The sequence below is a fragment of the Lampetra planeri genome, chromosome 1 (assembly GCF_965212315.1).
Source record: "Lampetra planeri chromosome 1, kcLamPlan1.2.h2, whole genome shotgun sequence".
NCBI lineage: Eukaryota > Metazoa > Chordata > Hyperoartia > Petromyzontiformes > Petromyzontidae > Lampetra > Lampetra planeri.
The window spans coordinates 21,838,494-21,859,133 of record NC_136107.1 but is presented as its reverse complement, the minus strand read 5'-3'; the positions used below and the strand labels follow the sequence as shown (position 1 = coordinate 21,859,133).

Here is a 20,640-nt window from a genome sequence, read left to right as displayed (position 1 = left end):
TTGTAGCCATTGCTTTTTATCTCGCTACACCTTGCAGTCCTTCTTTCAACTGTTGCATGATTTACGTACATTTCTTTATTATAAGGCTACCTTTTAATTCCCTGGTTATCAAACTTTTGCAACCGTTCTCTTATTTGTACATCTGCATTCTATTCCTGTCCTCAAATGGCTTCCTCTGTTTTGTCACAAAATCCTTAGCACCCCCTCCACATTACCTATGCCCAAAGGCCAGAAACAAACGTCTTCTCTCGTTGCTTTGTCAAGTTCCGGCTCTTGAACCTACACAATAAAATACACTACTCCCGCCTTCTTTCCGAATGAGTGTTAAATATTATAATACAAGCGCCGTGTGCCGTTTGCTGTCTGAATATCCAACCAGAAACGAGAACTGCAACCCCAACTACACGACAGATTTCATCTACCACCTGTACTCGGCTGAGGGGAAAGGGGTGTTTGACTGCCGGAAGAATGTGCTGGGACACATGCAGCAGGTGAAGCACACACACATGGACAATGATGCTCATTGTAACCACTCCCCCTCAGTTATTATGATAACCTTTGGGACCCGGTGGCTTGTGTAAACAAAAAACATAAATTATTTGTGGAGAGACATATATATGAAAAGCACAAATTATTTGTGTTATTTATGTTTTCCACCATGACGCTAGTGATTATTTTGTGTTATATATCAGAAACTTTGGATCACCCCAAATAAGCTACACAGCTGTTTTGTTATATTCTGCTAAAATAAGCATGAAGGCAGCCCTGAGCCAATGGTGGAAATTCCTCATTCCCATGATGGGGGTGAGTTTATCCATAGAACAACCACTGTTGATTTCTCCAAGAATTGGTACTTGTTTTATCGACTCCAGAAAGATGGATGGGAAGGATCAATGCAACACCAGGATTAGAACTCAAAACTTTCCGATTGCGAGCAATTTGCTATACCGCTGAGCCACCTAACCAGTGAATTATACTACAAAATACATTAATATATGGGTTCGGGTATTTGTTTGATCACATACAAAGAGTCAACGTGTGTTCGTGGCTCATATACGTTGGTGGCACCAGATGGCACTCTGCCCTATAAAGGTTGTTCACTGAAAATCAGCCAACATTAAAATAATAGAGAGTAGGGTATATAACAAAGCAGTACATCATTTGTAATGATTAAGTCCACAAGTGGGGATAGTGTTACAATCAAATGAAATTACCATTAAATATTTACTTCATATTTAAAAGCCTCACTGTTTCAAAACTTTCCTTGGGATGTTTGGTTATTTCCATTATCATGACTGTTTTTCAACTTGGGAGAAACTGCCATTCCTGGATACGAAATCCATGCATACAAAGGGATACATTCAAAAGTCCACACCACTTGTTTTACGGCCATCACCAAACGACCTCATAGCCCAGTTGGTTGGGAGTTTAACGGCACAGATGACATTTGTGAGGTTCACCAACCCAACCTCCAAAAGTTTCTGACAGGGGTGCATCACCATGCCAGCTGGTGTTTGTAAAGGGCCATTAAAGCTACCTTCCTGTTGTTTCCACTGCTGTGTGTTTGTGCTGGCAGGGCGGCTGTCCCTCCCCATTTGACAGGAACTTCGGCACGAAGATTGCTGCCAAGGGTGTGCAGTGGGTCTCCAAGAAGCTCCAGGAGTGCTACAGGCAAGGTGCGTCTCCTGACGTTTCCTTGTGGCAAGCAGCTCACAGTTGTGCTGGCATCAGGGGTTAAGCCAGAGCTGAAGGAGCGCCACCCCTCCTATTGCATAGCCCGCTGCCTGTGCACGCTCCACCCTCTCCACAGCCATACTTGGAAATCGGTTTGCTTATGAAGCAGAAATGTAAGTCGACTTCAGATTCAACTAATATCTGTCTTCTGTTTATATGTGTCGCTCTCCCGCTGTTTCTGTCTGAGGTTAGCGAAATGAACAGAGAAGCGGTGGGATGTTTTTGCATTCTCATTGGCCAGAGTGTTATGTCCGGGATTAAAATGTGTGACCCTACTCTGAGCTAGTGGTGGAAATTACACATTCCTGTATCTGGGGCCAGTATCTGCATAGGATGACCACTGGGCTTTGTTCTAATGTATGAGTTGTGGTTTCCTCATTAGTTCTTATATAAACATCTATCACTTGGCTATGTAAGGTCGACTAGCCAATCTCGTTTACTTATACACTTCGGGCTTTTTGGTTCTGAGATCACATTTTTCAATGTTTGAGAATTTCTGTGGCAGCAGAAGCTCAGGCGCAGGCACATGTATATAGATTGTGTTTTTAGTTTTACTCATTTCCATACGAAGGGAACAAGATGTGCTAACATGCAATGTATGCACTGACCCGTCTATAAACTAAGTAGTCACATTGCCACTGCCCAATTGGAGGCAATATCTCATAAAGCCCATGGTTTTGGCAGCAGCATGGGGTTGTATTTTATTGCAGTTACACATTGCAGGGGTTGCATGATAAGATTGTGTAAAATGATATGTAGCATGTGTTTGTGAAGGCACTAAGTAGGTGGGGGGGGGGGTCTCTTACATATTTGAGCACAGGATGTATCTACCAATTTGTATGCACAGTTGTATATGACTTTTCTAGTTTCGTGGTCTTGCAAATCAAATGCCCTATATTGTCGATTTTTTGTTTTCTGGTCACGTGACTAAATGTGGTTGATCTAAAAACATTTCTGCTGTGAGTAAAAGAAACAAGCCAGAGTGCCACTGCACTCAAATGGACTTTGGGCAGAGACCGGTTCTTGAAAGGACAACCATAGTTGATCTCCCAGAAAGAGGTTCCCTTTTCTGTTTTTTACTCCAGAGCAATGAAGGACTGAGTGGGCCTTTGATTATAATTTAAACGCTTGGACTTTTCATTATGAGTTGAATGTTCTGCTATTGAACCACCTGATCACATAAATCTTTGAAACACATGGAGAACCACATAATTTCTTCAAACGCTGCTTTGCTCTGAACAAGGACCATTGACTGAAACGTCAGTGTATTTATATATGTTGCTGTTATAAGGATGTGTTAATATATGAACACGTTTTTTTTCTCTCCCATAATGCCTTTATGAACTTAAACTATTTTATGTCGAAACTCAAATTATTACACGAAATATTTTGTGTTGATTGTGTCACACACGTTTTCTCATTGTTTTGCAGAAAATCTGATCTCGGTGCTTTTGTTGAGCAGAACTTGTATTTACAAGTATGGTTGTGAAATGTGCAATGGGGGTTTGTGGCAATGGGGGAGGGGAGGAGGAACGATAAAGGTGCACTCAAGTGGAAGGGAAATTCCAGGCAGCTCCTAATTTGCATTGGTGAAGATAACATCTTTACGATGCCACTTGCTGCTGAGCGAACGTTGAGCAATGAGCCAATTATGGAAACTTAGTGGAATGTTTTGCAATTTGCAGAAACTTAAACCCATTTCTTTGTGTATGTAGGTAGATTTGTGTAAGCTTACTTGTAGTGTTGCCAAGAAGATGCACTCTCAGAAGGCCATGTGGCCGATTGGTTATGTAACAAATAATTAATCAAAGTCTTGAAACATAGTGAAGTGTAGGGCGCCAGGATGGCGAGATGTTAACTACTTCGCCTGGTATCAAGGAGGTAGTGGGTTCGAGCTCGACCCTGACACGCATATATTTTGAGTTTGCATGTTCTCCCCGTGGTGGTGTGGATTTTTCTCCAGGTCTTCTGGTTTTTCCCTCCACATTTAGAATCGACACGCATTTAGAATATTAGGCTGCTCTAAATTTCCACGTGATGAGCCACTTTGTTGAGCTTTCATTTGTGGCCAGGTCGCATCTGAAAAAGAGCTATATAGCTCCCACTGTTGCTGAATGATTGTTTTATGTCGTGCTTATAGATTAGTATGTCAGTGTGGTGCGTTGAGGTTGTTGCGTGTTGTTCATAGGTTACCCTCAGATGACACCACTATTTGTGTGGTTGTGGTGGGGGGTAAGATGTTGGTGTTCCACATCCCACTGCCCATTTGTTCAGTGTGAAAATAGGACAAGCTTTATTTCAAAGTTCAGTGTCCAGTGGTTAGTTTAAGTGCAGGTGATTACTTATTTTAATATGTGCATTTGTGTTAGCATTTTTGCGAAATTGTTACCCAAAATAATACCAACTTTTTTTCAGCTGCCCTTTAACTTAGCTTGAGTATCTGGGCAGTCTGTCATCATAAAGATTATATCTGTGGCAATGAAAATTTATAGTTGTCTGGAATTTACTCTAAAAGTCCCGTTTCTACTCCGTCTCCTTTCCTGAGATCCTACCCACCTTTTAATTCTACATTCTCTTCACTTCCACAGCCCTGAGCCTTGTAGGCCTTTTAGTTAGTATTGTGATGCCATACCTTGCATTATAAACATTTTTATTTCGCACTTCTATTGTCATTCAAACACTCTAGAACTTTTTGACTTAATTTACTCAACTCACATTACACCTGGGCTCTGTTGTTTACTAGAATTGCAGGCCATTGTGAACCTGCCCGCAGGTTTGTTTAGCCCGCATTCACAGGGCAAATCTGGGTCATGCACTTACATCAATGGCACTTAACTTGCAACCCAACCTTAGAGATACTGGAGGACATCTTATCTAGTGCTCCAGTAGAACATTTTCTGGTTAATAAAATAAATCACCTTGTATCCACACCTACAAAAACAATATGTATTTAGAATGATCTAAATGAAAAGGCTTCAGCTTATTGGCATAGTGGCTTTCCATTGGTAAATCAGCATCGTTTGCTTGAATGCGTTAACTCTGGACTAGTTTTCATTGTTCTGGGGGCACATTCGTAGTAAGGCATGCTGAACAACATTGCTGGTTTTACAAGGTGTTTATTGACAAGTGCCTTATTCTTACAGCATGGGCCTTCAGTGCAAAACCAAAACATTGTCTAAAAAGTCTACAGATGTTAATGGAAGGTGATTTGTTGCATTTGTTGCTCGTGATATAGTGCAGCTGAGTGGTTTTTGCAAAACCCTTTCCCTGCAGTCCACTGTAAACAAACTATGTAAATAGTTTTTTTTTGTCCTTTGGGGGTGTCAGTCTTTGATAACTGAGCATCATGAGGGATCTTTATGACTGCGTTTGATTTGTAAAAATGTTTACTTTTGTCTTTGATTGAACAGAGATCCTCTAATTTTGGAGTCCTGGGACAGGAGTGAACAATTCCATATTAACATAAGCGGCTTTCAGTGTTGACATTTATGAGAGACGGAGCAGAGTAGCAAGCATTGTGTAAACACTTCACTCGTTTGAGAAAAAGGGCATTTATTCAGCCCTATTATTAGTGGCGTGTTTAACTGGGCAGTATTTGGGATTACAACTTTAATTGCCTTTAACTGTTGAAGGAAAATGTAATTTGTGCTGTCAGTGTCACTTCATGGGATGAAAACAATTCCTTCTCAGAGCTTTTTACAATGAGCCAGTTCATAATCTTGTTTCAGTAGAACAGTAGATGCAGGGCTCTCGTGTGCCCTGAAAAGTGTGCGTTAATCCTCGGGAAATTAGAAATGCAACATGCAAATGCTATTGAAAAGCCACATTTTACATGGTGACTTTTTTTTTGCAGTCATCGGTGACCATCAACAACATTGGACTTGAGAAATAAGGGACTTGCGAGCAGCTGACAGCCAGATATTAACCTGTTTAGTGTTCTGACATGAGGGTTATGAGCTGTTGAGCCACGTGTCCACCTACGCGTTTGTGTGTGTGTGCGCGCGCGTGCTTTTATTATATTTGGTTGAGGTCGATGTCTTGCTCGTTTCACTCAACACGTCCAACACTTGAGGTGCAGTAGGGGGCGCTCCTTCCCAGCATCTGAACCAATGTTTTACAACATCCGTACAGCGCACATAGGAAGAAGCGCTAAGATCACTGTAAAGGCCCAGATCATGAAGAGTACTGGGGGGAACCAAGTTTCCGTCAATATTTCACAGAGTGCTTTATTCATGTACGCATGTAGAACTTCTTTTGCACCGTACGTAGCCAAATGTGCTAATCGGAGGCACGGGGGAAGGACAACAATGGTCACAAAACCTCAAGCTTCAATAATTATTGCACTTGGCAAGCATCAACCGAAGGCACATTACATTGCCATGTCACCCTTGCATGAGGCAATATTTCACGAGCCTCAATGGGTTTCATTCATCCTCTGGTTATATAAAGGAGACCAACTTAGCATTTTGGACTGCAGTCAGAAAATAATGTGCTGTGAAACGCATTAACCATTATCACATGATACTATTTGCAGTAAAGAGGGAAATAACTATAAATATTATTTAACTTAATTTGTTAGTCACAAGGTATCATGTCTGTAATGATGCAGTGTTGTATAAGCAAAATATGACTGTGCTTTGAACTGTCTGGCATCATCGCCCGCTGTTTATACAATAATACATTCAAGGAATAGAGCAATACTATCTTTTCATAATCACGAGACTAGTTTTAAATCTTTGATTGGCATATTCATCATTTCCTCCAACACTTTGCTCAGAATTATTTCACTGTGGTGAGAGTGAAAAACATTGTCAAATAGTCATTTTTTATTTAAACTCCAATTTACCCTTTTTCATTCTCGCATGCAAATCGTGTCAGAACCACTCGCCGTGTTTCGTTGTGTACTTGTGTGGTAAACCACCACCTCTCAGCTAAATGCCACTTTCCAAAATGGCACCAGCAACATATTTGGCGTCAACAAATGAGAAATGCATCGGGTGCCAGTGCTGACCCTTGAAGAGCTGTCATTTGTGCCACAATCCATTACCTTTGTAGTAAACCTTTGTAGGTAATATTGCTTCCCATGTTTTTACATCTTTCCTAATCATGTGCATTCATTATGTTTGAGAGCGCTTCTGTGCGGCGTTTCATCATGAGCACAGGACCGCATAATTTTATTCTCTTATCTCCAACTTTCATCGTGGGGTGCGCTGTCATTTAAAAGAGCACGTGCATTTTTAGTTTTGCCAGGTGCTGCATTGAGGCTGTGAAGGAAGAACCCTACATTACCAGCCTTTACTTACGAGTAAGATGTCACAGTTTAACGCTGAGGAAGTGTTAATTTTCTGGTTGACTTTCCACACTATGGGGCACAAGTTTGTTAACTCTATGTAGTACCATTATTCTCTGAAGGTGTAAGGCCAGTCAACCCATATTATTTCCCTTTATCCTTACACGAGTCAGTCTGGTTACAATTAGACCACTTGTCAATAATTGTTCTTTTTTGTAGGCCTATAAGCTTATACACACAATTAATTTAATTATATACAGTATATATATTAATAATTACAAAGACGTGTACAGAAGGAAGGAAACCGTTTGCAAAACAGGTTTGCGTGGCAAATTAGTGCAAGTAAACAATATCCTCTATCAAGGAAAGCCTCACTAGTTCTCAATCATATATTTCATGGAGTGTTCTACATTGTTGTGTTTAGCCACTTCAATGAGAGTGATTGCATGTGGGAGGAAACCAAAAAACAAAATCTACACAGAGTTGTCGGGAACCCACTTGCCATACAAGTCACCTGGCCACCTTGCAGACAAGCAGGTTGAAAGAGTATCGCAACACAAGATGATCTCTGCATGATCCATTGATTACACGTAGTGCAGATGTATTGCTAATGTATGATTGCAGTGGAATTCAATTTCAATAAAAATCAGTGGTCAAAGGGCCTAGACTTCCCTTGGTGTCTGTAGCAGTAGTGTGCAGAAGTATGTGTCTGCAGTACCAGGAGGGTGGAGCACACACTTTGCCTTGGGCCTTTACTTAAAATGCTGGCGTGGCTGAGTGATTTTTAAATTACTGGGTTTTTCTCACGGCCTTTTTAAAGTTTTCCCATCTGCAATTTATAAAGAATTCCCCCAGTAATAAGTTAACCTTAATTAAAAATCCTTCGGCCACGAAACCCTTAGGGTGGCCTAGTTTACAAGGATGCATGCTGCCCCAGTGCTGCCCCAAACAACACATCTGGCATTTAATTTTACCGTAACATTAGCAATAAGGTGCAATTACAAATGGTGCAAAAACAACATGTGGGCAGATTGTAGCCACAAATGTACATTAAGATATTGTCTTGAAGCCGATTGGTGCTATGTAGTGAGTATAAATTGGATTGTAATAACCCAGAGAAAACCAATGCTTACAAAGGGACAGCACTTAAAACACTGTACACATGGTTGCCTCACCGCCTTTATAGCCCGCCTGACTACACAAGGTAGTCTCTCTTATAAGTGCTAACCAAGCTGAAACCTCGCTGGCTATCTAGATCTGGAAAATTTGGGCCAATTTAGGTAGATGTTTTCTCATAGATTAAGTAACTCTCATATGCTGTAACTTTTGAAGCTGCCTTTGTAAAAATTATTTGGAAGCCACTGGAGCTATGCACTTTTAAATCGAGATTGAAAACTAATTTCTTTAGAACCGGTTTTTGTGTTTAGTTTGTTGTCCTTCCCCCGCACCTCCGATTAGCACAGCTGGCTATGTATGATGCGATAGACGTTCAACATACATACGTATAAAATGTGCATATTATTGGGGATGGAGCAAAGGAGCAACTCCTCACATCATTCTCGGAATCTCCGATGCCAATTTCAGTGATGGCCATTTTACTCACAGTCCCAAACGCAAGGTTTGGGGAGTAATAAAAGCTGCCTCAAGCTCGATCGTGTTTGCGACCAGCCAGATTTTTACAGTATCAAAGCACAAATGTTCGTCTGGATGCTGCATATTCTTATTTAAATGTCAGCTAATAAAATTTTCCTTCACATCAGACCTAGCCGTAATAATCATTAGAATGTAACGTCTCATTATAAAAGCAGACCCGGGTTAAACTGTAGTTAAATGGGAGCTGGCTGTTTCTGCAATGGAATTCTTATTCTCTATTGATCAGCTGCAGTGTGGTCTGGTGGGTGGATCTTATGCGTGTTTCTGATGTGACGGGATGCAGTGTGCGAGTCACATTTTTAGGGTAGTAACAGTGTTTTCTACACTTCAAACACAAATAAAAAGTGGTTGTTATATGATCAGATCAGAGTGTCCCGATACTTATAGAACTGTTGGTGGTACTCATCTCCATTGGTGGTCTTGAGTTAATTTTGAAAATTCCACATTGCTATGGCAGTATTCTGTTGACCATCGAAAGGTGTAATCTCTCCACAAAGTGCTCATTTCACTAAGGAGTAATGATGATGAGCAAGAACATCAAGTTAACATCTCTTGGCCTTAAGCCAGTTGTAGACATTCCACATTCTCATTTCCTGGCATCTCCATGGTCTGCTTCCTACAAAGTGGTTATCATTTTATTGAGCACTTAGAGATAATGCTGCTGAGTTTTACCCCCTTGAAGAATTGGAAGTCACAAGCTTCCAATTGTTAGTCTAGTATTCTGACCACAGCACCACCTGTTCAGAAATTGTAGCATTGGTTTTCTATTTTTAGAAAATACCCAATATAGTCTAAATTCGGATGTATTTTTCAGGAGAGTCCTGCTCATGACAGATTTCTACGTTTGTCTAGCATTCCTTGATAGTTTGCTGATGACCAAATCACTCTGAATGTACTTGATATCAGATCTCAGATGCTAAGCAGGGACAGACTTGGCTGGGAGATTTCCTAGGAATATCAGGAATTGTGGTAGAGTTTTGCTGTGAACTAGGCAGAAGGTGGCAATAAAGCAATGGATTCTTGAAACTGTCATTGTGCAGATTTGAATGTTACCTTCTTATATGTATGGGGATTCTCTGGGTAATCTTCTGACATGCCAATCATTCATTAATGGAATTGCCCAAAATATTCAATTGTCGAAGCCTCCTGAAAAAGAGTCTTTACCGAGTGAGGTTTTCCAAGATAAGGGAAATGCATTATTATTTATTAACATTTACTCATGATGACTCATTCCTGGGTCATTGGCGCTATATAGGAGTGAATACCACCACCCCACGCACTGTATATGGCGATAACTCATCAAGCAAACAGACAGGGGCAATGCTGTACAGAGAGGATATGCTTCACATGTGCATGTGCTAGAGTCTGGGCTTCACAGCTCTGAATAGTTTGAGGAAACCTTTTGTTATGACATGTCTCATTCTCAGATTTGCATCTGGGGGAAAGAAAAAAAACAGTTAATGGAGCCCCACTGATGCCTATCTGCTATGGACCATAACTAGCTGATTGTTCAAATCCCATCACTTGCCACCAGTGGTTAACAACATTAAATGAAGGAAACATTGACATTTTCTAAAAAGAAAACCAAAGTCTGGTAAAACCACATTATGCGACCTTACACGAACATCTAAATGCTCCCTTTCCCAACTACACTCTGGCATATCCTCATTCCATTGGGGCCACAAAATTGCAGACAAAGAAACACTCACTTAAGCGAAAGCCAGAGGTGGGGCTAGCACGACCAGACTTTTACAAATTTTGCTTTGCAATGGGAGTTCCACACGATCGATGGTTAGCTATTATCAGAACTCAGAGCACATGGTAAAATTTGGAGGAAGCCTCTGTATCCTCATGGAGCCGAGCAGGAAATAGGATTCTCCATCGCAAAGATAAACACCACGGACTGAAACCCCTCTGGATCAGTTTAACACGTATGCTTTCGCGACCAATACTCTCTGGACCATATACGGTACAATCTGGATGTGGAGAAATCTCCAAAAGCTAATCATACTCTCCCTGATGCCAACACATAAATACAGAAAATAGGAGACCTCATTTACACATGGATTTATGAAGACATTTCAAAAACTATTAGACCGAAACAATATCTCCCATCAACACTTCGACAAATACCTTCATATCAGGAGCGCACTGAACAAGTATGAGAAAAACATCAAACCACACGCAACATCTCTCAATGCAATAGCTGCACAGCAGCCCAGGCCCTACTAATAGGGCCTGGGTTAGATGGAATAAGCCTGATAATTGTTTTTTTACCCTTCTATCTGGCAACAAAACTGACACCTTTTTTACAAGGAGTCATGTTTGCATAGACCACAAGACCTGCAGTCATAATGCAAACAAAAAAACATAACTCTGTATGCACTGTCCTTGAAGTTGATTGGTCCATACCCGAGACAGCTTTCCTCTAAGGAAAGCTGTCTCGGGTGTGGACCAATCAATGCATACAGAGTTATGTTTTTTGTTTGCATTATGACTGCAGGTATTGTGGTCTATGCAACCATGACTCCTTGTAAAAAAGGTGTCAGTTTTGTTGCCAGATAGAAGGGTAAAAAAACAATTATCATATTTTTTACTGGCAAATGAGGTTCCAATGGTGGAATAAGCCTCTTAGACCAAACACAGAAGAAACGTTTCTAAATACAATAACCCCATCCTCACTACGAAGAACACACTGGAATGACATCTGGAGAAGAACGTATCCACCCCTCCGCTTCATACAATTTCATGTTTACATGGATCATATCGCACTGTGCAGAAGAGAGAGACATTTGACCAAAACGCACTGGTCCTGTCTAGACATTCAGGAATGTAATTCGTGAATAATACAAATAATAAAATATTTCAACCGAATCAATACTACCTCACTCTCACCCACCACAGAAATGTGCCTGAAACCACCACAATGACTAAATTTGCAGCAAAACATCATCCCCCAAATCGTTAGCATCACTACCCAAGATACAATCCCACACACCTGGAAATTCCACGAGTCAACCCTTCACTCACCGGGCCAAGACGCTGTTGTAACACAAGTAACCGGAGAAACAACAGACGGGCACTCGCTCTCCCCCTCACGCAGACTCCCAACAATCCCCCTTCTCACCCCCATCTTCCCCCCTTCCCCTCCCCTCAATAGCTTAAATGAACCACAATACCTTGCTGATTTCGTCAAGGAGCATAAACCATCACGCAAACTTCTGTAATCCTTGCAGTAGCTTTTGGCTCGCCACAGATTGAAAACTCCTTCTTGTGTTGTTTGTTGTCCTTCCTGCGTACCTCTGATTATCACATTTGGTTACGTACGGTGTGAACGAAGTTTAACAATAATAAATATATAATAAAAAAGAAGGGATACAAAATTTGTCCATTCAATGAACGCTGAAGGCAGATGCCAACCTCGCAAACACGGTGCGGTGTACGAGCGTTGTATTGTTTTTGCTTCTATGTTGATGTTTGGCAAGTAACATTTTTTTAAACCTGCAGTATGCTACTGCTGCCAATGGTGTGCTGGTCCAAGAGGGAACCGACTGGTTTCATAAACTGAGTTACAATTTCTTGAGAGCTGTGCAGAACACATGTTAGCTTTCAGGCGTTATATAATCGAGGCACGGAAGGAGATAGCTTGATATCAGTACTGGGGCCAATATTTGATATGATTAACACTGGAATGGAATGGGCTTTACATCGCGTGTTTATCCACTATTTGTGGTGTATTACACTCGGTGTTGGGAAGGTTACTTTTTAAAGTAATTGGTCTCTGATTATAATTATGTATTACTCTCGGTTTTTAAAGTCTTGCAAAACTTATTAATTTGGTATTTTCAAGCATTACATGATTTAAAGGTTAAATTTGAAGTATGCTCAGTGGGGCATCTGAATTCTATTGGAGCCCGAAGTCATTCGTATTGCTTACCCAGAAAAGCCCCACTGAGCCTCAATACCCTTTTTTTGGAGAATCCTGCCAAGTTGATTTGCAGTCGGAGTTGGCTATTGATATGTGTTTCTCAATTAAGTATTTTACAAGGCTTTTTTAAATTTGGCAAATGTTGAGTGATGCCAGCATTCAATGGCCTACTGTTCATGAAATGGCAACCTGGGATCGTTAACACCCGCTGTGAAGCAGACGTATTTTGGGGTTAATACTTCTGCAGTATTAACCACGGTGGTCTGTTGGATTCCAACCGTGATGCGAACCCCTGCCACATGCAACTACTGGGTTATTTCAACTGCCCACACATTTCAATGGTGGTTGCAACTCTGACATTACCCAAAATGATACTCGTACTGTGTAGGGCTTTGTTGGGTGATCTGTAATGCCATCGACTGTGGCTGTCCTTGCATTTATCCACTCTGCAGAAATGAATAATGAGTTTTAAAACAGTGAAGTAACCATGGAAAGTAATCAACTCTTCCTTGGTGAGTAATGAGAATCTGATTATACATTGAAATGGAAGAAATCACAACGATTATCTATACTTGCCTTTGCAAATCTGATTACTTGCAACAAAGCAAATAAATCACCTCTTGAGTTTGAGTTTATTTCATTTGTTACACGGATGATCCTGTTTAGCTAGTTGCCCGGATATTTTACAAGGAAGATCCGTGGTGCGTGAGCATAGCAGCAGCAACAAAAACGAAGACAAAAACATGAACATTGCACACAACGAGTCCTTCCTTAATATTGCACAACTAACAAACGAGTTAGTCGATGGTCGTAAGCAAATCACATGCGAATAAAAAAACCCTGCAAGTATAGAATGACAGCAAGAAGTGCAAAGAGAAAGGTAGTTACATGTGCAAGTAAGTTCTATATTGTAATCTAAGTGACATAAACACATACAAATTGCAAAAAAACCCAGTGCAATGATGTGGGAGCAATGGGCACCAGAATAAAGTTTGTACAGGGGCAAGTATGCTCTGTGTTTTGTTCTAACAGGGACATAAAGAGGGGGAGTGAAGGGAGAGAACCAAGCTCTAGATGAGTGACAAGGGGACAGTATTCCATAAACGTGGAAATACTTTTTTTTACCAGACAAGGTTTTTGTAAATTTTGGAAAACCTTAAATAGTTGTTCAGCTCTTGTTGTTATAAGCTCTTGTTAGCTGATCTTTCTCCTAAATCAGCAGTTGTCCTGCTGTATCGGTTTCGCCTGATGACGGTCGCTTGTGTTGCGATCGAAACGTTGTGATTTATTTTATTCTATTTCTACCTACGTGACTTTACCGAAAGAACCAAAGAGTATGAATTCCTGCAGTCACGAAAGCTTCAAATCAAAAATAGTTGTTCAGCTCAGCTGATTGCTGATGAGCCCATTGAGGGCAAAACTGATCCGGAGTTTTCACTTTTAAACAAATCCCTTTGATAAACAGGTCTGGAAGTCCACCTGAAATATATTTTTTATTGTCATGCTTACTTTAGAATGGAAGGTTATTTACTAAATGTTTCGCCCACAATGCTCAACTCGAGCGCTCGCTGTAGCTTTGATTACCGTGCCGTGTTACTCAGAAAGACTGCTTTACACTTGTTCTTTGGTGTAGCAATCAAAAATCAGTTTGAAATTTCCATGTTTTAATTTTGTTATTCTTTAAATGTCTGCTTAGCTTTCGAGCGTAAAAAAATGTATACACGGTGTGAATGGAATTTTGTGATCATATTTTCGTGTGCATATGCTGCTTATTTTCACCGTCAACAGACGCGGGTTGACTGGAGTGGCGGTGCATCGTTTTGAGTGGGTTTATGTGAACGCACACACGCCTACACACAGCAAGCAGACGCGCGCACCTGCAGTCACGCAGACGTGTGTGTGTGTAGGCATGTGAACATGCCGTATCTTACACGTGCATAGACGGGCGACCCCCTTACCCTGACGATTACATGTGTAAAGAAGTTCCTTGGTGACATCCATTTTCAGAAGGAGGAGAGCTTAATTTCATATGCTCGCTCGGCCCCATCCCTATCGGAAAGTGCACCCTTCCCCTCCCACTTAATTATAACATGTGTACCCTTGAATAATGCTTCAATCTTGATTTGAAGCTTTTGTGACAGCAGGAATCCATACTCTTTGGTTCTTTCTATCTACATGACTTTACCGAAAGAACCAAAGAGTATGAATAATGCTTGTACAGTCTTGTACAAGCATTATGTTGTGATTGAGGGTATGTTTTTTTATCTCATCTTTTTGTCTAATTTTACCATCTCATCTGTATTGTTTGTCAGTTTTTCTGTGTTGTTTGTTGGGCAGGTTTTGTTTGCACTGTTAGCCTAGTTTTTTTTTACAGCATATAATTCCGTATAATTTGCACAACTCGTAAAAAATGTATTGTTACTCGCGCATTTTAAGAATATATTTAAATTGATGACAGTAATACCTCGATATTCGAATATTTGAGGTACGGAGTTTCAGTATAAGGAACTTTGGATGTGTGACCATTATTTTAATAATAAAAAATGTAAACGAACAGAAAATAACAATTGCCCATCTACAATACTTAATAAATAAAGAATCAAATTATAACAAGGTACGTTTCTTGAGTGTTGTGCATCGCGATGGGTCGTAGAATGTTTGTTTTCGTTCGTCTTGGCCAGTCAGCGTGCAGCAAAGCAGTACGTTACGGAGCTGTAGTATTTGGTGGGCAATGCAAACTGATGACTGCACCGAAGACTCCACTTGTGGTGTGATTATATTTGACAGTAGAGTGCACTGTTTATTTTAATCATGTCAGTTTTTTTATTATTTCAGTACTGTACAGTATAAAATTTATATTTCTTAATATACATTGCATTTGTTTACAATATGATTGGTAAGATATGAAGTGTTCATAGTATGAAATTGTAATTTACGGAGGCTGGGGACGTATCATAGTACTAATGCTATAAGTAATTCAACATACGAAGTTTCAATGCTCTAACGAAGCTCCAGGAACGCATCTACTTTGTTTATATAGGTATTGCGGTATTCGTTACATCGTTAAATGCATGCTGGATATATACGTGCGTAATCCTGTCCGTGCGGTGCTGAAGTTTGAAGTGCTTGACTTTTAATCAGAAGGCTGCAAGTTGAAATTCTTTGTGGAGGTCAACTCTAACCGTCGTCCTTCTGAAGTTGATAAAAAAAAGTACCCCGTCAAAAGTCAACAGTGATCGCCCTTTGGAAACACTGGCCCTCACCCTAGGAATGTGGATTTTTTTGGAGAAAATAAAGTGTAAAAAATGCAAGGTAACAATCCGCCACATTAAACTAATGTATAATTGCCTACTCAGTGGAACCGTGTGTATGTATCCCTCTTAGTGTTGATCTCTGCTGGTGTCGTACCTAGGTGTTTGTCATTGTCCATAACCGTGCAGCTGGGTGATTTTTTCAGCATGTTGGCATTCCTGCCTACGCCCACATGTGTTTGTAGTTGCAGGGATGTGCCCAATGTTGATGTCCTCAGTGTGTGTGTGTGCATAACCTATAAGTCAACTCGGCCTCAAATGAGCACCCGGTGCTTGGTGTTGGTCACCCCACCCCCTCATGTGCTGTGCCGGCCTTCATAGGTGCTCGCTAACAGCACTTGCCCTAACCGTCTGTTAAAGTCTATATGGGGGATCTTTGTCTATAGGGTAAATTTAATATAAGTTGCAGAGCATAATGACTGTGTGCGAATGTTGGCATACGCCCATGCGCGTGTGTCGGCTTGTACACTCATGTGCGTGTACACACGTGTGTGTATATAGTTAGCATAACTGGGTGTGTCTGCCCGTGTGTTGCTCGTACGTGTGTATAATGTCATAATTATTCGCAGCCCATTGTCAATACCCTGCTGGATAAAAGCCTTCTTATGCATAGCCATGCATGGGGGGTTGTTTGACCATTCTTCCCCGATACTCGTCAGTACCTGGTTGATGTGAAGCAGGGGTTCAGGACCAATTAAGATACAACTCTGCACGGATCTTAGCCATGGTCGTGTATTGAACGCAGATTGTCAGACTCATGGCACAGCACTGCGCCTCTGTATTGTGTGCATGTGTAATGGGTAATCATGGTGCAATGGCTCGCGCACTTGCAAGATCATCCCAGCCACTATATACGATTCGTAGTCATGATGCACAACACTTGTGTTGATTAGAATCAAACCTGCCCTGCGCCTCGCGGAGGTCAACACACTCTTATGTGAATGCATTGTGTGAACGCAATCACTGGGGCGAGGGGACAAAGGCGGCGTGGTGTGCAAGGTGCCGATTGCACCTCCCCCATCGTGTGCCATGCCGCCCTGAACAGGTGTTCTCTGTGTGCGCACGCGCGTTCCTTTGCGTGTGCAGGTCGAGTGTTTGCCAACTCTGACGACTCGGTGTGTCTACTGGGAATGCAGCGCCGAGCCATCGTGTTCCAGCCCGTCAACTCGCTGAAGGAGCGCACCGACTTTGAGTGAGTTGCGAAAGGGGGTCGAGTTAAAGCGACGTTCCTAGCGTACACCCCCATGCAGTCCCGTGAATGGGCCCCTGAGCCCCCTTTTATCCTGGGTTCGATGTTATCAAATCCACTGGTTCGTGTTTTTCTCTTGAACCTGTTAATCGAGAGCCCTCACTCATACCTTTGTTGATCTTGAACACCGTACGGGAACGTGGGCTGCGTGGTGGCCCCTGAGAATGCGGTACAGAAGGTAGGTAACTGATCTGTATCTGGTTTTTGAGTGTTAATTCACCTTATTTGTGGGTTTTTGTTGGCTGAAATAAAAGTAAAATAATTATAAACCCTCAATCAATCCTGTCACCTCTGTAGAATATCCAAGGGTTAATATACCAACTTACACAATGCATCATCATCAGTCAATCAAAGGTGTTGGAAACCAACATTCACATCCAGTAGCTCGACTGACTGAACGTGTTTAACACAGCCATCTGTCCAGATTTACAGCATATCACCAAAGCTTTGCTTGACACTACTCGACGTCAAATTAATAGGACATGCCGTTGTAGCAACACACACCTTACCATGGATGCCTTCCTTTTGTTAGATCCTGCAACTTTTGCACAGTGGATACCCAAACTCCAGGGTCTGCTATCCCAGTCTCATCTTTCCCATGGTTGCCAACTTCTTGATGTCTCTTTGATTCCTGTTTCAGTAAACATCTATCTCTCCATACTGTATCCATACCCACTCGTCGCAACATCTGGTTCCTAATTAAATCTACAATGGTTTTTGTGACATTCTATTCCAAACTTCATCCTCTGCATGCCCCCATATTCAATGCTCAGAAGCCTTTTTTCAGTTTTATTGTTGAATTCCTGCTCCCTGACTTGGACAGAAATACAAACTTTACCCATGTCCGAAACACCCATCTTTTAACACTACAGTTGACCTGTTTAACCTTACAAAGTGGTTTATTTAGTCCAAAAAAATATACCTTAATTCAAACACAATAACGCGTTCCAGACGGCCTTCACTCAACGCCCAGAGAGGGTGCACATTATTGCCGCAACACATTGCCTGTAACGATGTATTCCTTCGTATTTCAGTGAACCAAGATTCAGTGGGTTGCGGTTCATTTGAAGAGTAGATTTTTTAAAACTTGGTTTTGAATATAGCAGCCTCTTGTTGCGGCAAATTCTTTCATGTTTAGTTCACTCTTACACCATGGTTGGCTACGTATGATGCGAAAGAAGTTCTACATACATACATACATAACATTCAAGGCTTCGAAATCAAATATCACCAGGTGCATGTATTGTGAGCATAAGAATACATTTCAATTGATGTAATGATAATGCCTCTTTACACCCCCTACTAAACATGCAATCTAAGACTGATTGCATTGCTGTGATGTTCATGAGACGGGCCATCGAGTCCTTGGCCTAATCTCTGCACCGAGGGTGGTGCTCAGTGTGTAGTTATCCCGTATGCATGCTCGGAATCGCCGTGAATATTATTTTCCCCCTTTGCACCGTATGCTTAATTCCATCACATTCAACGTCTGCGGGGAGCGGAACGGTCGGAATTGAAGAGCAATGACTTTGACGCTGCACTTTTTTTACCCTCCCTCTCGCACACATGCACACCTCGCGCTGGGGTTGTGGTACTCACTTGGAACATGGCCATGGAAAATAAATTGCTGGGTCGTGACTTGACCCTCGACGAACACGTGCGATGCTGGTGGGGTTGGTTTTGCCATATCGTGTGCTCTGCGAGTGCGCCGCATGAGCAGCGGGGAGAGGACCCCGTTTGAAAAGTTATGGTGGCATGGTGGCGAGATGTTACCTAGCTCGCCTGGTATACAGGAGGTTATGGGCTCAATCCCGACCCTGATATCTGTATATTTGAAGTTAGCATGTTCTCCCTGTGGTTGTGTGGATTTTCTCCGGGTCCCTTGGTTTTTCTCTCTACACTTATAAACATGTGTGAAGAGTATTGGCTGCTATACATTTCCACATGATACGCCACTTTGTTGAGCTATCATTTGTGGCCAGGTTGCTACTGAAAAGGAGTTATTTAGCTCAGTGGGCCTTACCTGGTGAAATAAATATAGTTTTTTTTCGTAAAATAGATGCACCGACAAGTGTGTGCGTGGTATGTGATGTTATTGCCTTGGCAAACAAAAAGGGTTGTCCCCTTGTCACTGGTTTTCTAATCCCATTTTTTTGGGAAGGTTTTGATCAATTTGGCTGGTTTTCTATAGGGTGAGTCCCAAATAACAACAGGATTTTGACTGGCATTTCATTCACGTAAGATCATCTTTACGAGTTACTTTGACCCCATACTAAAGATTGATGGACAAAACGAATGCAAAATTGTAAGGAGAGCAATACAAGTAACTTATTTCAATCTTAGTTGGAAAGTAATCTAGATTAGAAGTTTTCGTGACTGTAGGGATCCATACTCTTTGGTTCTTTCGGTAAAGTCACGTAGGTATAAAATAAATTAAATCACTTTATTTTATTTTATACCTACGTGACTTTACCGAAAGAACCAAATAATTAGTTGGAAAGTGTTAAGAACGCAGCTGGCCAAGATGGAGTGTAGTTATATCTCCTGATGCTTTTGAGATTCTCAACAGGCTGTTTTGAATTGGCTGAGTACTTAAAATTAAAACATGACCCTTGTTTCGAATATATTTTCGAGTAAGGTATAAACAGCGTGAATTATATCAAACATTTACTCAGTTTTTTTAACAGTGCCGTTCATCAACAGAGACCAATCCCAACGTTAAAGAAAGGCAGCCTTTGCCTTTGTTGTTTGATCCAGGTGTAGTCAGTTACAGTATGTTCTAGATGCATATTGTCGGTTAAACCTTAAAGCAACGTTGTCCGCATGTGCACATGTTGCTGCGCATAATTCTCCCATTACTCTTGATCAGTGGGAAATAACATGATTCAGTAGGCCTTCTTGTACTCAACTGAAAAAAAAAAATCTTTCATCTGTGAAGTACAAAAGGGGGGCCATTCCTGCTTTATTTAGATTAAAAGCCCATCTTGTTTCATTGTATGAAGTTGTAAAGCATCCCGCCGTATCTGGCAGTGATCTTCACTTCTATAATAACGTTTTTTTTTCGGGTTAGATCGTGTAAATATATAAATGCGTCGTTAAACCCGCCACCACCCGACACAGCCAACTAGTAAGGGTTGTCACGTAAACAGAACATGCCAATTTGTTTCTAGTACAGCACACTGGTGTGTTGGAGAACCAAGCCACAACATTTAAAATCTGAGTACGATGTTTCGCCAGTAATTACAACTAGCTTCATCAGGCGACAGCCACATTTATATATTTACGAGATATAACCCAAAAAAACCTGTATTATGGATGATATTGGTCACGAAAGCCGATGTGTTAAACTGATCTTCACTTCTGACATCCCTAAGTCAGTGGTGCAAATACCACAATGCTAATTTACGGCCGTGCACAGCACCAGTGGCAATTGGCTGTCCGCATCTGGCCTGGGCCTCCTCACATTTGATGCAGC

At 41.4% G+C, this 20,640-nt stretch overlaps 1 protein-coding gene across 2 annotated transcripts in view; it reads left to right on the top strand.

The window, feature by feature from the left end:
* Positions 1 to 20,640, top strand: part of LOC144720105 (ATP-dependent 6-phosphofructokinase, platelet type-like) — an 87,569-nt gene that overhangs the window by 51,229 nt on the left and 15,700 nt on the right. For both annotated transcript variants that reach the window (XM_078596595.1, XM_078596603.1), the window contains 3 exons: positions 380 to 491; positions 1,577 to 1,676; positions 17,003 to 17,108. In XM_078596595.1, coding sequence (XP_078452721.1) covers positions 380 to 491; positions 1,577 to 1,676; positions 17,003 to 17,108 — 318 coding nt within the window. The remainder of the gene's footprint in view (positions 1 to 379; positions 492 to 1,576; positions 1,677 to 17,002; positions 17,109 to 20,640) is intronic.